General features: G+C 44.4%; 3 protein-coding genes across 6 annotated transcripts; 1 reads left to right on the forward strand and 2 right to left on the reverse strand.

The window, feature by feature from the left end:
• Window positions 1-711: 711 nt before the first annotated feature.
• Window positions 712-5,620, reverse strand: creld2 (cysteine-rich with EGF-like domains 2). The gene is made up of 10 exons (XM_072377102.1): window positions 5,266-5,620; window positions 5,015-5,097; window positions 4,667-4,777; window positions 4,312-4,403; window positions 3,987-4,163; window positions 3,784-3,882; window positions 2,118-2,201; window positions 1,922-2,017; window positions 1,056-1,190; window positions 712-964 (listed from the first exon to the last, which is right to left on the reverse strand). The coding sequence occupies exons 1-10, from the start codon at window positions 5,407-5,409 to the stop codon at window positions 906-908; spliced, it is 1,080 nt and encodes a 359-aa protein (XP_072233203.1). The 5' UTR covers window positions 5,410-5,620; the 3' UTR covers window positions 712-905.
• A 294-nt stretch (window positions 5,621-5,914) lies between these two features.
• alg12 (ALG12 alpha-1,6-mannosyltransferase) lies at window positions 5,915-10,342 on the forward strand. Its single transcript, XM_072377497.1, has 9 exons — window positions 5,915-6,087; window positions 6,514-6,646; window positions 6,751-6,924; window positions 7,006-7,200; window positions 7,310-7,415; window positions 7,536-7,757; window positions 8,048-8,217; window positions 9,662-9,737; window positions 9,823-10,342. The coding sequence occupies exons 1-9, from the start codon at window positions 5,929-5,931 to the stop codon at window positions 10,046-10,048; spliced, it is 1,461 nt and encodes a 486-aa protein (XP_072233598.1). The 5' UTR covers window positions 5,915-5,928; the 3' UTR covers window positions 10,049-10,342.
• On the reverse strand, window positions 10,342-17,676 carry zbed4 (zinc finger, BED-type containing 4). 4 transcript variants are annotated; one of them, XM_072377495.1, is made up of 3 exons: window positions 17,476-17,676; window positions 14,909-15,147; window positions 10,342-14,713 (listed from the first exon to the last, which is right to left on the reverse strand). In XM_072377495.1, the coding sequence occupies exons 2-3, from the start codon at window positions 14,948-14,950 to the stop codon at window positions 11,195-11,197; spliced, it is 3,561 nt and encodes a 1,186-aa protein (XP_072233596.1). In that variant the 5' UTR covers window positions 14,951-15,147; window positions 17,476-17,676; the 3' UTR covers window positions 10,342-11,194. The 4 variants fall into 4 exon arrangements, with proteins under 4 accessions (XP_072233596.1, XP_072233593.1, XP_072233594.1 ...); XM_072377492.1 differs by having other exon boundaries at window positions 10,342-15,147; XM_072377493.1 differs by having other exon boundaries at window positions 10,342-15,147; window positions 17,416-17,676.
• Window positions 17,677-17,806: the final 130 nt, after the last annotated feature.

The raw sequence follows: 17,806 nt of genomic DNA on the forward strand, positions 1-17,806 counted from the left end.
TCCCACAAAATAACACAGAGCTGTTGATAAGATTAATACCTTGGAAGCTTCACTTCCTTGTCTGGTGTTTATTGGGCTTATAAAGACATGTGATTTGTATCCTCTGTTTCATCAGTTCAGGAAAGACAGCTTTTAAAAAGATGTACATAAGATTATGTAAATGGGAGAATGAACCTTTGCTCATCCTCCCTGGAAAACACATGCAGCATGGAAGAGTGTGGGGGGGGGGCTGTGGTTTGACTGCATCTCAGCTGCCTCACCACCAGCTCAGACAGGTCTCAACTAGCCGTTTCTCCCCCCCAAAGCAGGTTTGTAGAGTCAAAACAACTGACATCATCTTACAGGAAGCTAAGACGCCTTATTGCAAGTCAGACCTGGGTTACAAAAATATGTTGTGAACCAAAAAAAATAAAAAATAGCTTCCACATCAAAATTAGCGGATCAATCAGGGTGAAAGTTGTCCAATCTTGAACATGCAGGTGTGAAGTCAGAATACTGAAGCCATCAGAACAAAATGGAACACGAGGGGGAATGAAAACATTAAAACTGTGAGAAACACCATCGAGTCCTCTCTGGATCAATTTCTGTCATAATCGCCATCGTTCACAGATGGAGGATCCACGTTTCTAAGGGCTGCAGTGCCATCGTGTGGTCATCTGTTGTCATTGCAACCAAAACTTCTGACCAGCCAAAAGTGATATGAATTTATGGTCATTATAACATAATTCGCCTTTATTGAAACTATTTGAATATTTAAAACCATACAACATCAAAAAAGAGCATAAAATGTCCCATTTTCTGTCCTTTGACACCGTTTTGATGGGTTTTGAGAGCAGCTGGTATCCTAAGTGCATGTGATCCATGGTTTAATGAGGGCGTTGCTCCTGCTGGTCACAGTTTTGACATCAAAGCTCCCCGTGTGGCGTTGTGATCGTCGGGGATGCTTCCGACTCCTCTGCTGAATCTAACATCAAGAAAGCAAGCGTTTTAGATCTGGATAAATATGAAGAAGCTTACAATGCAGGCAGGCCTGGAGAATGAGTCGTGATGCTCACCTTGTGTTTGAACACACTCGCCATCTTGCTCCTCGTAGCCGGTGGAGCAGACGCAGACGTAGCTGCCTTTATTGTTGACACACCGCTGGTGCTCATTTGTGCACACTGGCTCCGACTCAGAGCACTCATCGATATCTGGAAAACACGAACCGTGTGCTTTGTTCACAGCCCAAATGATGCTCGATTGTGAAGGATTTAGTGACATCTGGTGGTGAAGTTGCAGACTATAACCAACAAGAATTTTGGAGGAACGTTTCATCAGCCTGACTGAGGAGTTCTGCTTATCTGTGAGGACTTTCTTCATTTAAAAAAAAAAACGAACAAACATGCTTTTATTTACTTATAGGAAACAACCTTTTAAGGCTTCAGTTCAGGGTTTTTAGCTGAGTGGACCACTTGCTGACCAAACTAAAAGAGGGAACAACTGTGTTTCTTTTCTATTCATTGCAGGATTGTTGGAGAAACCACTGACAATAAATAACGTGGTGGAAAAGAAGTCATCCTCTCTGAAGGATGGAAGGTCAGAGTAACCACCTATTCCCCTTTACTCCCCTCTGGATTGGAACTCTGTATCAGGCCTATCTGGCTTTCTGGCCACAGCTGGTATCACGACTTCTGCTGACCTTCTTCCTTGCGTGTTATCTGAAACAACGGTAGCCATGGCGAGAACTTTGAAGGTACGAATCACTGCCTTGACAGTGTTGGGATGCTCATAAAGTCCCTGCCTGCTTCCCTCTTAACCCAGGTTAAGAGGAAACATTTCCAAACCACAGTTCCTTCTATACATCGTCACAAATCTAGTCAAATCAGAGGGGACAATCTCACTGGATGCAAGTGCTTTTTGAGCTAATTTCCTCCCATCCTACCTGTACAGGAACCCTCTGTGTCTTCGTACCCACTGGCACAAGCCTGGCACTTATCAGCACCTGGTCCTGTGCAGCCAGCGCACGTTTTGTCACAAGCTGTAAGGGACAAACACACACGTGCACAATAATTTCATATCAAATTCTGGACCCTGGAATTATGAGATGTAACTTCTGTTGATGGTATGCGTCTTGTTACCTTTGCAGGAGTAGGAGCCTTCAGTGTTGAGGCAGTATTGATCCTCTTTGCATGGAGAAGGGTCCCTCGAGCACTCGTTCACATCTGTAATACATCAGACTGCGGTGAGATCACTCTTCAGCAAGGTCTGGATGAAAAACACCAGTATGAAACATGCCTTCATCGTGGAGTTTTAATCATAACTAATGTTTAAGTACGGGAGTCAAGTCTGCAAACTGTGAGGCTGTTTGGGTCAGTGTATCATATTACATCAGAGAGATAAATCAAATTAAGTGCTCCTGGCTTAAAAATCAAGGGTTTATATCTCTGCATAAGATGAACGCCCCCCCCTCCCCATCATTTCTTTAGAATTTACTTCCAAAAGGTTTTTCTGTAAACATTTAATGTAGCCTTCAGCAACAGTCCTACAGTCTGAAGGCCACTTAACTCTGAGCTATGAACCATTCAGGCAGGAAAAAGGCTCCTAACTCAAGGGATGAACCAGTGTTGTGTCGACACATAACAGACAACTTAGCAAAGAAGCCATTTTAAACTGGATCTTTAGGCTCTTTGTTACCAGCAGCCTGTCACAAAGACACATCATTTGTTCCCATTTCTTTAGCTGCATCTATGAAAAACAGCAAAGAAAACACAGTTTGACAGACAGAAAATAGGATTTCTGCAGCAACAAGGTGATTCCCAAAGAGCTATTAGCTGAAAACTTGGCATATCTCAGCATGGTGTGCAGTGTGTCCTTAAAACATTTGAGGAAACTGGACAAGTGGAGGACAAAAGAAGAAGTGTCAGGCCTAAAAAACTATCTACAGCAGATGAACAGGATCTGAAAGTGATGTCCTTAAGAAAGAGGAAAAAATCCAGCTGTGACCTGACAGGACCTGAGAGATGCATCTGGACCTTCAGCTGATCCATCTACTGTTGGCCCAAGCCTCATCAGAAATGGTCTCCATGGAAGGGTGGCTGTCAAGAAGCCGTTCTTAAGGAAGGGAAACAGGGAGAAAAGGCTGAGCTGTGCCAAATGACACAAGAAGTGGACTGAAAATCAGTGGCAACAGGTCTTATGGAGGGATGAATCCTCCCCAGAGCCCGGACCTCAACATTATTGAAGCAGTGTGGGATCATCTGACAGAGAACGGAACAAAAGGCAGCCCACATCCAAAGAAGAGCTTTGGGATGTCCTTCAAGAAGCCTGTACACAGGACCTGAGAGATGCTTAGACGATGCAGCCTCTAAATAAGGCATTATCTGTCTTTATTTCACCAATACTTTAAGAAGAATGAATGAATGAACGTGTGCTATAGCTCTGTTAGCTCATAGCTGCTGTTATGTGGCTACTTGCAGCTATAGGAGAGCTAACGGAGGGATTTCTACACAGGCACTCTACTGGGACCACTTCATCCACACGCATGGCTGCAGCACGCCGTGGGGGGGGGGGGGGGGGGGGGGGGGGGGCTCAGATTTCATGCACAGCACTGTACATTATAATTTCATGTTAGTTAGTTCCATTCCAACATTAAAAAAAACAAAAATCATTACCATAGTATGTGATTTTACAGATTTAGGTGGATCAACAAAGTAGATTCACTACCTTTAAAAGATTTACATGTGGCCTAGTTTGCAGATTTATATCATGGCTACAGGCAGCATGCAGACTGCTTCATGCTCCTACCGACACAAGCCTCTTGGTCATCCTCCTCCCAGCCCTCCTTGCACTCATCACAGTCCTGATTGGTTCCCCCGGCGCAGGTCTTGCAAGAAGAGTGGCATTCTGTTGGAGGATGTGAAGCCCAAACTCAGAATCCTCACAGACTTACTCAATCATCTCCCTTCTTGTTGGTTTCTGAAGGGCAACGTCAGCAGCTGGTGTTTTACCTGTGCACAAAGAGAAGGTGTCGTTCCTCACTTCGCTGAAATGGCCGTCGATGCAGTCTAAACAGAAGTCTCCTTTATAACCGTGGTCGCAGGTGCACTTCCCGTTTCCTCCGCGCGTCCCGTCACCATCGCACATCCCATTTCCGTGACAAGGTCTCTCGGAGCCTCCCACACAGGCTTCAGAGAGCAAAAGAGAATTAAGTCACTCACTCGGGTTGAAAATAGGTGGATTTGCTCTTGTGAAATCTTCACTTTTTACTAGTTGTTGAACTGTAACTTGAACAAAGCTAATTTGATATTCTGGGTATCAAGACACTTTCCTCACCGTTACAGTCGGGTCCAAATGTTCCCTTTGGACAGCATACTTTGATGGTGTCTATGCAGAACCATTTATGCAGATCAGGATGTTTCGATTTCCTGCGTTTCAACAGGAAACAAACCAGGAAGAGATGTGGTTCACCACATATGTCACAAATCATTTCGTAGCGACATCTGACAACGTTCATAATCCTCTGGCTGGCTTTGATTTTGTGTAAAATTACAACAAGGTCACAGACACTGCAAGTTGTTTGGTAAATAAATAACTGGCATCTCATTGAACATGGGCACTGGCTCATTAATAATCAAACTCTGCATCTATAACCGACCATGAGGTCGGGTTAATTCTGACAGTGTCCCACCTCTTGAACCACCAAGTTTCAAAATGATCCTCGTGTTCTTCTACCATGTGGTTGCATTCAAAGCTGCTGCTTTCACACAGCCCCTCCAGAATCTCCACCAGGCGAATCTCACTGCAAAAAAAGATGGAGGACAGACACTTGTGAGGATATGATGTTGGAAAAGGAAGCTAAAAGAAAGACTTGGAAAGAACAACAGGAAACGGATTATATTTAAGATGTGTGTGTATGCAAATTTCTGCTACTTTTTGCCAAAGTCATGCATGGTTCTCTTTTGAAATTTTGATAGGCCGTGGTACAAAGCAAACACCGCTCTGTGGCAGGTTGACAGGACAGGACGAGCCAGGTCACCTTGTCTCATACTTGGACAGTTTCCTCTCCTCCCAGGCTGTGTTGCCTCCACCAAAGTTCTGCTTTACTGTTCTGTCAAAGCCCTAAAGACACAAAACCAGAGTCAAACTTGCACAGAAAGACAGAGAAAACACTGAGTTTAGTTACTGACTTGCGGCTTGGTGCCCTTAAATGCAGCAGGATACATACAATATTATGATGAGGCGTTCATTAACAGCAGAGTGGAGAAATGGGTTGAAACGCACTCTTACCTTGTTGAAGTTGTCAGTGATTTGCTGGCAGGTGGTACAGGCACTTTTTAAGTCCCTCTTCGCGTCGCTGACTTGAAAAAGTAAAACAATAGTAACACAGGACAATAGCCGGAGAAGCCGCAGCTCTGGACCAGTGGACAGCATCTCAGTAGACAAATTCAATCACACTTTCATATCAAGAGGCACCCCTCAGCCACTCGCAAGCAAGCGTTCAACTAAAACTAAAGAGCTACAACGGTCGGAGACATCCAAACCAACTGTTCTCAACATTAAATAAAAGATAGTATTATTCATGCAAAGCGCAGTACAGTAGTATTTACATGCCGGTTGATGAAAAAATGCTTGTGGTTCTAGTTTTCCGCGTCAGCCTCTTAGGCTGATTGTGGCTTGTAATGATTGGCTGCGGTGCCTGTCAATCAAGTAAACAGCCAATCCAAGGCCGCCACGCGCGGGACATATAGCCCGTCCTCACGTGGAAAATTCAAGAAGCAAAACAGCTATTTGCAAAATTATTGAGTTTTTTATTTTATGTTGAGTGTTTGGTTGAATTTACAAAGTATCAATAGCGTTTATTGTAAAATAAAGATAAATTGTTTTAAATGAAACGTAACGTGAAGTTTACTTCCGGTGTTGACCGGAAGTGAAATATGTTTTTCGGCTGTCATGGCTGAAAAGAGGAGTGTTTGGGGTCTGCCACTTCTGCTTCTTTTAATTTCTGTGGCTCTGTTGCATTTATTAGTTTGTCCGTTTACGAAAGTTGAAGAAAGTTTTAATTTACAAGCGACACACGATATTCTGTATCACAGACTTGACTTTGACGAGGTAAGCAGGTGTAACATGCAGCTAGTTGATGTGCTTGGAAGCTCGTGCAAATGAATTAACTGAGTAAAAATCATACACAAACAAAAACAGACACGTAATATTAAAGATTCACAGTTTTAGTAGCTCGGTTACTTTGAGAATTTACATTTATAAAGTTCCCAAAGAGGGTTAATGGCAGTAAAATTCAGTTAAATTTATATTTAATACATTACAGCAACTCAGAGAAACAATTGACAGCCACATTGTTATACTTCTGGAAATTACCCTCTTGCTTTACATGTTTTCTGATGTTTAAAGAGAAATATATATTTGTACCTCCTTAAAATTTTATGTTTGCGCCCAGTTTTTTGGTAAAAGGTTGAATATTTGAGACCTCGGTGATGCTGTCGTGTTGCGAGCCAGTAAAATGCTTCTCCTGTCTTTCAGTATGACCATCATGCATTCCCCGGTGTGGTGCCTCGTACCTTCCTTGGCCCCCTGTTCCTCGCCACTCTCTGCTCCCCGGTTGTTTTTCTGTCCTCTCTGCTTGATGCACCAAAGTTCTACACTCAGCTGATAGGTAGACAGACCAAGAGATGAGATTGAACTCACTGATGTGTCAGAGTAGGTTTTGCTTTATCTGTGGACACTTAAAGCAGATGTTTGATGTGTCGTTTTGTGCAGTCCGAGCTTCCCTGGGATTATGTGTTGTCGGTGCGTTGTGGCACATGCAGAGAGAGGTGAGGAGGCAGTTTGGCTCGACTGTCGCAGGTCTTTTCCCCCTGATCTGTGCCTCCCAGTTTCATCTCATGTTCTACAGCACAAGGACGCTCCCTAATGTGTTTGCACTTCCAATCGGTAAGATGTGTTGATTGGGACTACTATGGATTGAATTTGTTGTGCTTTTGTCTGAAGCTGTCCTTAAAAATCTGTTCCCAGTTCTCATGGCGGTCACATCTTGGATGGCTCAGAAACACGGCCGGTTCATTGGCCTCTCTGCTCTGGTCATCATTGTGTTCCGGTCGGAGCTCTGCATCTTCCTGGGTCTCATGTTGCTGATGTCGCTGCTGAGCAGGAAGCTGGGAGTGCTGCGGCTGCTTTACTATGCCGCTCCTGCTGGCGTCTTGTCCCTGGGTTAGTGCTTGAATTTACAGTATGTACTCTGGATAATATCTTTACAGTGAATCAGAAATGTCTCCACTGATCCATGCAAAAAGACGCTGTGGTTTTCTGTGCTCTGCAGCTCTGACAGTAGCTGCTGACACCGTCTTTTGGAGGAAGCTCCTGTGGCCTGAGGGGCAGGTGTTGTGGTACAACACGATTCTTAATAAAAGCTCCAACTGGGGAATATCCTTTCAGTAAAAAAAACCCTCACATTTCATTGTTTTTTCTCTGAAATTGGCTTTAAAAGTCGAGCCTGTCCCATGTTTCCAGTCTCGAGTTCTCTTTGACTCCTTTCTCCATTAAACCTCTCCCTTCCTGTGGTACTTTTACTCCGCGGTACCTCGTGCCCTGGGCTGCACGCTGCTCTTTGTGCCCCTCGGCCTTCTCGACAGGCGAATGAGGCTGCTGCTGCTTCCCACCGCAGGCTTCATTCTCATCTATTCCCTGCTGCCCCACAAGGAGCTGCGTTTCATCATTTACACGTTCCCGGTGCTCAGTTTGGTGGCAGCACGCGGCTGTTCTTTCATGTGAGTTCAAACATAAAATCTCAGTGTTTACAGTGACAAAATATGTTTATGTTTATGCATTTAGCAGACGCTTTTATCCAAAGAGATTTACAGATAGGCAGATAGGGTCTTGCCTAAGGACCCCTACTGGAGACAGTACCTTTCATGCAGGGGATTTGAACCCAGATCTCCCACATGAAAGGTGGCAATCATACACTATCCAGTCCCGGATATGACATTTAGAGCAAAAATGAGCACTGGAAGATGAGCAAATGATTGGCAAATTGATCTTTTCCTCCTGTGTGCTTCAGACTGTGCAACTACCAGAAGTCTTGGATGTACAAGCTGGGCTCTGCAATTGTGGTGGGCCAGCTGTTGATCAACATGACGTACTCCAGCATTTGTCTCTACGTTTCTCACCACAACTACCCTGGAGGCAGAGGAATGCAGGAACTACACAGGCTGTTGCCAGCCACAGCAGGTCAGAGTCATTTCCAGCTCATTTGTATCTGTGGGAAGATCCCTAATCCATCATTACATTTTTATCACAGTTTTATTTAGAATTATGTGTCTGAAGCCACAGCTCATTTCTCTGTATATTTACAGGAAAAAGAGAGAGAGCTGCAGCAATTTATTGAAATGTGGAGACAAAAATAGAAATAGAATATATATGGCAAAAATTAGAGTTTATATCAGTTCTCAGCAGCTTTAAAGTGAATATCTGGTCTGAGCTCCTTTATTCTCCAACACAGCCTGAACCCTCTGAGACGAGCTTTCTGTCATTTCTTTAAGGAGTCTTCAGGAATAGTTCTCCAGGCTTCTTGAAGGACATCCCAAAGCTCTTCTTTGGATGTGGGCTGCCTTTTGTTCCGTTCTCTGTCAGATGATCCCACACTGCTTCAATAATGTTGAGGTCCGGGCTCTGGGGAGGATTCATCCCTCCATAAGACCTGTTGCCACTGATTTTCAGTCCACTTCTTGTGTCATTTGGCACAGCTCAGCCTTTTCTCCCTGTTTCCCTTCCTTAAGAACGGCTTCTTGACAGCCACCCTTCCATGGAGACCATTTCTGATGAGGCTTGGGCCAACAGTAGATGGATCAGCTGAAGGTCCAGATGCATCTCTCAGGTCCTGTCAGGTCACAGCTGGATTTTTTCCTCTTTCTTAAGGACATCACTTTCAGATCCTGTTCATCTGCTGTAGATAGTTTTTTAGGCCTGACACTTCTTCTTTTGTCCTCCACTTGTCCAGTTTCCTCAAATGTTTTAAGGACACACTGCACACCATGCTGAGATATGCCAAGTTTTCAGCTAATAGCTCTTTGGGAATCACCTTGTTGCTGCAGAAATCCTATTTTCTGTCTGTCAAACTGTGTTTTCTTTGCTGTTTTTCATAGATGCAGCTAAAGAAATGGGAACAAATTATGTGTCTTTGTGACAGGCTGCTGGTAACAAAGTGCCTAAAGATCCAATTTTGTTTCATTCTTTGAGTTGGACACCTTTTAGATGGTTTAGTCCTTGGTCGTCAGATACAAGGACTGGGCTGAAAATATAGGAAAAAGCAGCCAAAGAAAGACCCTCAGAAATCCTGGAGAACCATTGCTCATGACCACTTGAAACGATGACAAAGTCTGGCTCATTAGAAGTGAAATATAAATAAATTTTAAGTTTAAAACGGCTTCTTTGCTAAGTTGTCTGTTCTGTGTTGACACAACATTGAAAAACTTTGAAAGACCTTCAGAAATTATTGCTGAAGACCACTTTAAACGATTTAAATGAACTTTAGCTGTATATTCATTTTATTTATATTACTTTATTCAGTAAAGGAAAGAAAGGTGGTTCAAGCCTTGGACCGTGCTGTACACCAGTTACACCCTCCATAAAGAATCCTCGATCATTTTCTCAAAAGCATGCATTGTTTCCTCAGAGGTTTCTGTCCATATCGACACCTTTGCTGCTGAGACAGGAGTCTCACGTTTCTTACAGCAGAACAGAAACTGGAGGTTCGTGGGTTTTCTTTTCTTTTCCACATGCCTCGTATTGTTTAAAGTTTTGCAACACTTTGATTCGCTATTTTTAATCCCACAGATACGACAAACGAGAAGACTTGAGTCCCTCAAGTCCTGAGATTAAAAGGTACTCGCACCTGTTGATGGAGGCCAACGCCACCAAGATACAGCAGCTCCGGGACACTCACCGGCCTCTGGCGTTCATCGAAGGTTACAGCAGCATCGCCTTCAACGTGCTGCCCTTCCCTCCCGTTAGCGTGCACTTAGAGAGGAAAACTGTGCTCATGGAAAGAAAGAAAGACTGACTCCCGTAAGAGAAACCTTAAAGGAAGACCAAAGGTAACACTGCTGTTAAAGGCAGCACACGTGGAGGGATGGGCCTGGATTTCTCTGGGTGTCACATTCCAATATTTCTCATCTGAAATGTGCTATTCCAGCAGATGGATGTGTTGTTTACAGCAGAATACAAACTGTATATGTTTCAGCTAGATTTAAAGAATAAATTGATTCAATGGGAACACTTTTTAAAGCCCAAATAATCTGGAATCTTGCATGTAAAGGCTCTACGTTTTGTACAATAAAAGACTTATTAGGGCGGTTTTGTATAAGGAAAACCTTTATTTACAAATGACGACAAAATTTGCATGAATCCAGTCTCAATTCTAAAACATTTATCAAATTAGGTTCAGAAGTCATTTCATATAAAAATGTACAGTACATTGTTTTAATCAATAATAAACCCATAATTTAATCCCCTGGACATAAACTTAAAATTGTGCTTAAGAGACAAAATGTATATTCCAAACAACCCCGTTCGTTCTGAAAATACAGCAATAATATACATGGTCTTATTAAAACATTTCAGCAAGTAAAAATGAAAAAAAGAAAAGGTCTATTTCTAAGTGACAGTACCGTGAGCCACAAATTCACAATGAAAATTAAATAACATTAACTTAAAACATCTTTCAGTCACAGCATTTATTTTTGGGCCATGTTTTCATTAAGGAAAAAGAAACAAAACTCTGTCTATTTTCAATCCATTAAACAAAAAGAAGATGGGAAGAAGGAAGAGAGACAAGCGTCCTGACGTGATCTGCACAATTTCAGTAATATTTACAGCATTTTGACCTGAAGTAGTTTTGGATAAGGCACAAGGAGAGAGTAGACAGAAACCAAGAAAACATCAGTTTACAAGCAAACACATTATCACCAACCCCTACAGCTAAAAAACCCTCCCTCCCTGATACACTTCTGACTGAAACGTTTCATTACAACAGCTCCAAAGTGTTTAACAGTAGTACACAATACAATAAAAGCTCAATCTGGCCTTTGCATTGAGAATCAGTGTATAAATTGATATTTTACATTATGCTCAACAGAACACCTCCCGTTTCACAGCTATGCAACTTGGTCCTTAATAGAAGGGTTTTCAAGTTAATGCTTAATGATCATCAGTACTGAAAATAAATCAAAGGGAGGTTCACCTTAAGGAACAGCAGGCCCTCCATGTTGTCCAGCATAGGCCTGGGCTGATTTAGGGCGCAGTTAACACTAGCAGTGCTGAACAGCGTCTCTGCTGGGACGATGCTGGGAGGACAACCCACGTAACGGGCGGCTACTTTGGCAAGATCGGGCCACAGTAACTTTTTCAGGTTCCAATAGTCGAGGGGGTCACAGCTTTGATCCAGAATGTCTTCCTCAAGGTACTCCAGCACTACCAGCTCTGAGGACTTTGGCTTCTCCTCGGTCTTTACCTTCTGCCTGACGTCAGCCATCAAGGTCCAGAGGTTTTCCTCGTTTGGGTGGGAGGCGCCGGACGAATCCGGAGCCTCGCTGCAGCCGTTGGGCAGCAGAGACTTTCCGGCAACTGAGGTAGAAGAGGACAACTCCAGCTCTTGGATCAGGTCGAGTTTACATTGCTCGGCTTCTTCCTCCGTGAACAGTGAGGTTTTGTATCTCGGGTCCAACATGGTTGCCCAGGCGTATCGAGGGTCACGCAGAGTCGCAGACATCCTGCCCACCATGGCTTCCTTTAGAGACTTGAGCATGTTGTCGATGCCCACGGTCTCGTCAAACAGCAGGTCTATTTTTCTGTTGAGGATGTGAATGAGTGGTATGACTTGTCCCAGAGTGGCAGTGCGGTTGCTCATCTCCCTGCAGGCGACTTCGAAAGGTTTCAGTGCATTGCAGACCGACAGCATCACCTCCCACTGGTCGCAGCTGATCATTTCCCTGAAATTGCACTCGATCGACAGCTCGTCGATGGCATTCTTCTGCTCCACCAGCCGCTCCAGCATGAAAAAGGAGGTTCTCCATTTGGACGGAACGTCCTGGATCAGTTGGTTCTCCGGCAGCTGGTGGACCCTCTGGAGCTCAGCCAGCTTCTCCTTGGCCTGCGCTGAGCGGTGCACGCGTTCGCAGATCTTTCGCGCGATACTCAGAAGGTTCTGAACCATCCTCTGGCTTTTTATGGCTTCACTTACAATGAGGTCTACAGTGTGTCCGAAGCACTGCATGGTGACGTGACCGTGCTCCTCCAAGGTATGTCTGACGGTGGTGTTATCCGTGACAGTGAACCCCCTTTTCAGCCCAGACGAGGTGATCCAAGAATCCCACAGGTACTCCAGCTGCTTTGGGATGTCATGCATATCTTGATCACAGTCTATTTGTGAGACACTTAGGAGAGCGGAACAGTGAAAGTCTTGACCTTGGGGTCTGACACTTGACTCATATGTTGCCCAGTGGGCAGTGAGGGTCAGGTATTCCCTTGTCTGGCTACTAACCCAAATACTTGTTGTGAAGTGGACAACACCGCCTTCAGCCTCTTTCAAATGGGTCAGCACGACATCCTTCACCCTTTCATACATGTCTGGTATGGCAGTGCTGGTAAAGTAAGAAGAAGGTGGTAGAGAATACTGGGGCTGGAGGTACTCGAGCAGCCTGTTCAGTCCAGCGTTCTCCACCACAGCTGATGGCTGAAGATCCAGTGCGAGCATTTCTGCAATAAGTTTGGTTATTTTTTTGGCAACCGGGTGGTGTTCATCAAACCTCTCACAGTGTTGCTCAGTTTCATAAACAGAAGTTTCCATGACTTCCTGTTTCACATGAATTTCAGCAGACGGCACATCACCTGAGATAGTTTTGTTACTTTCAAGAACATGTCCATGAAACCTCTGCATGTGCCTGAAGAGGCAGCTCGTGCCGAGGTTCGTAGTCTTTTTGCCTCTGCTAATTGTGCGGCTACAGTGCAAACAAACCACCTTTGTCGGGTCAGCAGGCGAGATGGAGAAATGGTTCCACAGTTTTGACGTCTTTTTACTAAAAACAGGCAGGGTTTGTGGTTTTTTCTCAGTGGCAGGGCTCTCAGTTTCTTTGGCTGAAACTGCGTCCGTTGTGGTGAGGTTGCTGTAGGGATGAGGGGACAGTTCCTTGTCGTCTGTGCTTTTTTGGTTTTTGAGAACGTCCGGGTGGCGTCTCATAAGATGCCTCATCAGGCAGCTCGTCCCGAAGTCGCCCCGTTTCCCCCGACTAATGACACACGGACAGTAACGGCACAGTGCTTTCAACTGGTCGACTGGTGACACTATGAAATGGTGCCACACCTCCGATTTCACCCGTTTCATGATCTTTTTGTTTTGCTGGAAAACTGAATGATCGTTATTGAGGCTCGGGCCTTCGGCGAAGTCGCACGGCGAGGACGTCAGGGGCGTATCCTCCCCCTGAGCTTTGAGGGAGAGGTTGAGGAAGGACTCCTGCCCTGAGAGATGCATCATCTCCTCACATTCCTCCTTAAGATCCATGCTGTCCTCCATGCTTTGGGGTAGTTCATCCGATATGGTTTCTGGTGAGGATGGAAGAGGGGGCGACTCTTTTTTGACTTCTATTGAATCCTGCAGCTGTGTGCGGGACAACAGTGAGGGGGGGTTTGTATATGGTGGGGGAATGTGATTGCCTTGTCCGTTTTCCTCAATTACAACCTCTTTGTGGGCCCTCCACATATGACGAATTAGACAGCTAGTCCCTAGATCCTTTCCATTCTTCCCCCTACTGAATTCATTCATGCAATGGATACATACTGCTTTGGAATTATCTGCAGGCGACAGGTAGAAATGCTTCCATACGGCTGACCTGCGACGGGAGCTGGAGCCCTTTGGGGTCCCTGGAAGGCGCTCGGGCGCTCCGTCCGACACGTCTTCAATGTGGTTTTCGCTGGAATGTGAGGATGAGAGCGTGCTGCAAAAAGCCTCTGCATTGGCGTGTTGTTTGGGTTTTGGTTCGGCTTTGGGCAACACTTCTTTGGATGACAGGTCTGAGTTTTCAGCTGAGGAGGTGGACGGTGAAGTGTTCTTGGAGGCAGAAGTGAGAATGCTGTTAATTAAGTCTCCGTTTTTTGGTGAGTTTGGGGAGGGAGGTATCAAAGATGAGGCAAAAGAGAGAGGCAGGTTATTTGAGGATGTGTCTGCTCCATCTTGCAAAAGCACAGTGGGGTGAGCCCTTCGTACGTGCCTCATCAAACAGCTTGTACTGAGGTCTTTTTCGTTCTTACCCCGACTGAACTCTTTCATGCAGTATAAACAGATTGCTTTGGTACTGTCTCGTGGCGATATGCAGAAATGATTCCATGCGGGAGATTTTTTCCTCGGGTTCGTGTGACTCCTCATAGATGACAGAAGACTCTGAGTGACGGCGTCCATGGCAACATCATAAAGGGTGCTCGTGTATCCACTTAGTAAATTACTGTAATCATCCCCATCTTTCGTTACAAAAGGGCCAATTGAGCTACCAAACGCTAGCCTTTCATCATCCTGCGTCTCCTCTTCCATCCCATTTGCATCCTCGATATCATTGACATGTTCGCTCGATTCATTGCCGTTTTCGTACTTCTCGCTCTCCGCATTTCCCTCAATATCAGCGCTGGGAGAAGCTGGATCAGTGATGCACGTTTCGTCTAACTCCAACTGTCTGTCATCCTGAGAAGATAAGTGGAAACAGGGGAGGGAGTCTTTATCCAGTGTTGAGGAGCAAGCAGGTGACTTTGCCTCCGCAGCATCATGAGGGTTAATGCTGTAGGATTTGAACACGTAACCGTCCTGCCCCTCAATTTTCAGGCAGGTCCCCTTCGCCTCTCTCTTTTTACTTTCTATGGAGCCGTTAGATTCACTAACCATATCCCCGCTCATGTGAGAAACCTCTTCCTCCCCATCCATGGCAGCAACCCAAGGGTTTCTGTGAAATAGACAGGTCTGCGTCGTTCGGTGGAGTCACTTCTTTTTCAGGGTGCAGTCATCGATACAGCGGCTCTCAGGCGGGTGTTGTGGTGTTCGTGCTGCAGTCCGGGACACAGAGAGCCTGCTTGTCCTTCTCCATTTATGACTCGAAGTCGTCCCACTTCTCTGCACACCACCTACAGACGAAGCAGATAAGATTTGGGAATTATGCAAGACAGATAACGAGATTCCAAAGAAAACAGGTAAAGCAGGTGAAAAGCTAAGATGCTGGAACGCCCGGTACATTTTACTTTCATTTTTATTTTCAAAGACCAACCGGCTCTGGCGTGAGGTCACAGCAGCACTGTTGGGTCAATTAGATTTATTCACCATCAGAGCTGACAAATCAGGTTTTCATTTGAGAAACCTGCTGAAATAAACCGACTTCTGATTTGTTTTTTAAGCTGAAGACAATGTTAGTGTTTGCGTGGTTATGCCATCTCATTTAAAGGTGCAGGTTCAGCCAGTCCTTCCAGTACCTGGGAAATGAACTTGCACAAGCTTTTGTAAGATCTTGGCCCACAAACTGCTTCATAGCTTTTATATGATACAATCATCCACCTGGGAAATGGTTATCAAACATCCTCTACCTCCTAAACCTTTTCCTATTTCAAAAAGAACAAATATTTACACAGTAAACTATGGGGCTGGATTTGAACTCATCTTTTCTACCCAAATGCAGCAACAGACACTCAAGGATATTTGTGGCAAGGTTCTCTGACATCATTCACCCTTTAAAAACAACACAAGGATGTCAAAATATTTGTGGGTCACCAGGTCAATTATACATCTCTATAGGACCTGTGATATCAGCATTCTATGGTATATTATTGAATAGAAATGTCTTTATTACACTGAAACACACTATATCTAACAAGTAATGTAATCACTGAAATGAGAAAATATGTCATTCTGTGTATATGAGTTTGATTCTACAGAGTAATATCTTTGTCTTACTTTATTCCAACAAGGACAAAACTTATAGGCGGCCTTTCACAACGTGTAATCAGTGCGCTGCCTTTTGAACATTTGGTTGCGGTTGATTTTCACACCATGACCTGGGTTAAGCCTTTGAGGTAGAATACTAAAACAAGCACGAGAAGAAGCCTCGTAAAAGCATAAAAATAACAAGAAAACAAACACAAAAAAGCACAGTGGACAAGTAAAAACTCCCAAATACAGACATAAATGCACTGAACAAACAGCATGCAAGTTAAGAACAAACCCACATGTTGTAATAACCGGATCCTACTGACCACAAACACAATTATCAAAATGATCTGCTAACACAAGCAAGTGGCTTGGGTTATTGGGTCCGCCTGCTGAAATCCAATAGATTTAATACAGCACGGAAATAAGCCTCTATGACAAGGTTCAACACCGAGTTCTGCTTTTGTTGCATTAGTCTGAGCAATGTGTTCACATTTAACGGGTAACTGGGCGAATATGCCAACTAATTTCAGTCTAAATTAAAGTCTGTAAAGCAGGATTTCTGCCTTTTTATGTAGTTATCTTCATTTTAATACCAACAAATATAGTTCCGCACGTGTGCCACACATAGTGGGGCTGTTAACAGGGCTTTTCATTATTAATTTATAGTATGTGCCAACAGAGAACATGCGAGATATACCTGGTCAGACGACATTAGCTCAGGTGACTCAAAAGCAAACCAGTCTAACTCGTATTTAATACTAAAACAAACGATAACAAATATTAGAAGTAGCCGGTCGTTCACCTCACAGTAGCCGTGTATGTGTATCCGACATAAACAGTCGTAGAATAGGTTTTTCTTTTTAAATACGATCCTAAATTAAAATGGTAGGTTCCTAAGTGTGCGCTGACGGACAGTTTTCCGGGTTTGGCTTACGTGCTAGTCAGGAAGATGCGAGAGGACAGCAGAAAATAGCCAACGTTGACTAGCCCTCATCTTCTCCTAATACAACACTTTAAATGACTGTCTACACGCTGGCTTTTCACTTAACCACAATAAACAAAAGCTGCCTTGATCATAAAACACGTGCTGCCCATATCCCACCGCACGGTTCACGTTATTATAACATATTCGTAACAGTAAGGCTACATCATCAGTAAACACCTCGGTGGCTAGCATGCTAACTGGGTTAGCCGCAAAGCTAATAAACACAAAAAACACCACACAGGTAGAAACACTTCTGTCACGTGGATTTGTAGGAGAAATGTTAGCAACGACGATACACCCACAGCTGCTCCGTTAATATCACCGTGGACTGCGAAATGCGTTTAGTAAATGTCGGACCACACCACGACTGCTAGCTGGTTAGCTGCCAGCTAGGCCACACACAGGACATAGAAGCTAACCTGGCGAGGCAGAACCCAGCCGTGGCAACACACGAACCACACGGGATCCGAATCAGAGAATCACTCACCACGACGTCCTGCCTGCATTATGGCCTCCTCAGACATTTATACGAGCCCGGCATACTTACTGTTAAGTATGACGGTGGGATCACAGGGTTTCGGCTCCTAAACGGTTAAATATGACACATTTGATTGATCCGGAGGGGGGTTCACTTTGTTGCTTTTGTCTCCTGGTTTGCTAGCAGTTCGCGTTCGGCCAACGAAGCAGCTCCACACAGCGTCGGACGGAAGGAACATGTTTAATGATGTCACCGGGCTCTGGGTCCTCAGCACGGGGAAGCGGGTAATGAATTTAAGCATCAAGTTACGTAACAACACACTTTATTCTTAAATTCAACTCATTGAAAAAAAGTGGTTTGGTCGACAAACTTGTGAAAATTAAAAGTTTCAGCCGCCCGT

The sequence above is a fragment of the Leuresthes tenuis genome, unplaced genomic scaffold (assembly GCF_036924035.1).
Source record: "Leuresthes tenuis unplaced genomic scaffold, fLeuTen1.0.hap1 SCAF_23, whole genome shotgun sequence".
Lineage (NCBI taxonomy): Eukaryota > Metazoa > Chordata > Actinopteri > Atheriniformes > Atherinopsidae > Leuresthes > Leuresthes tenuis.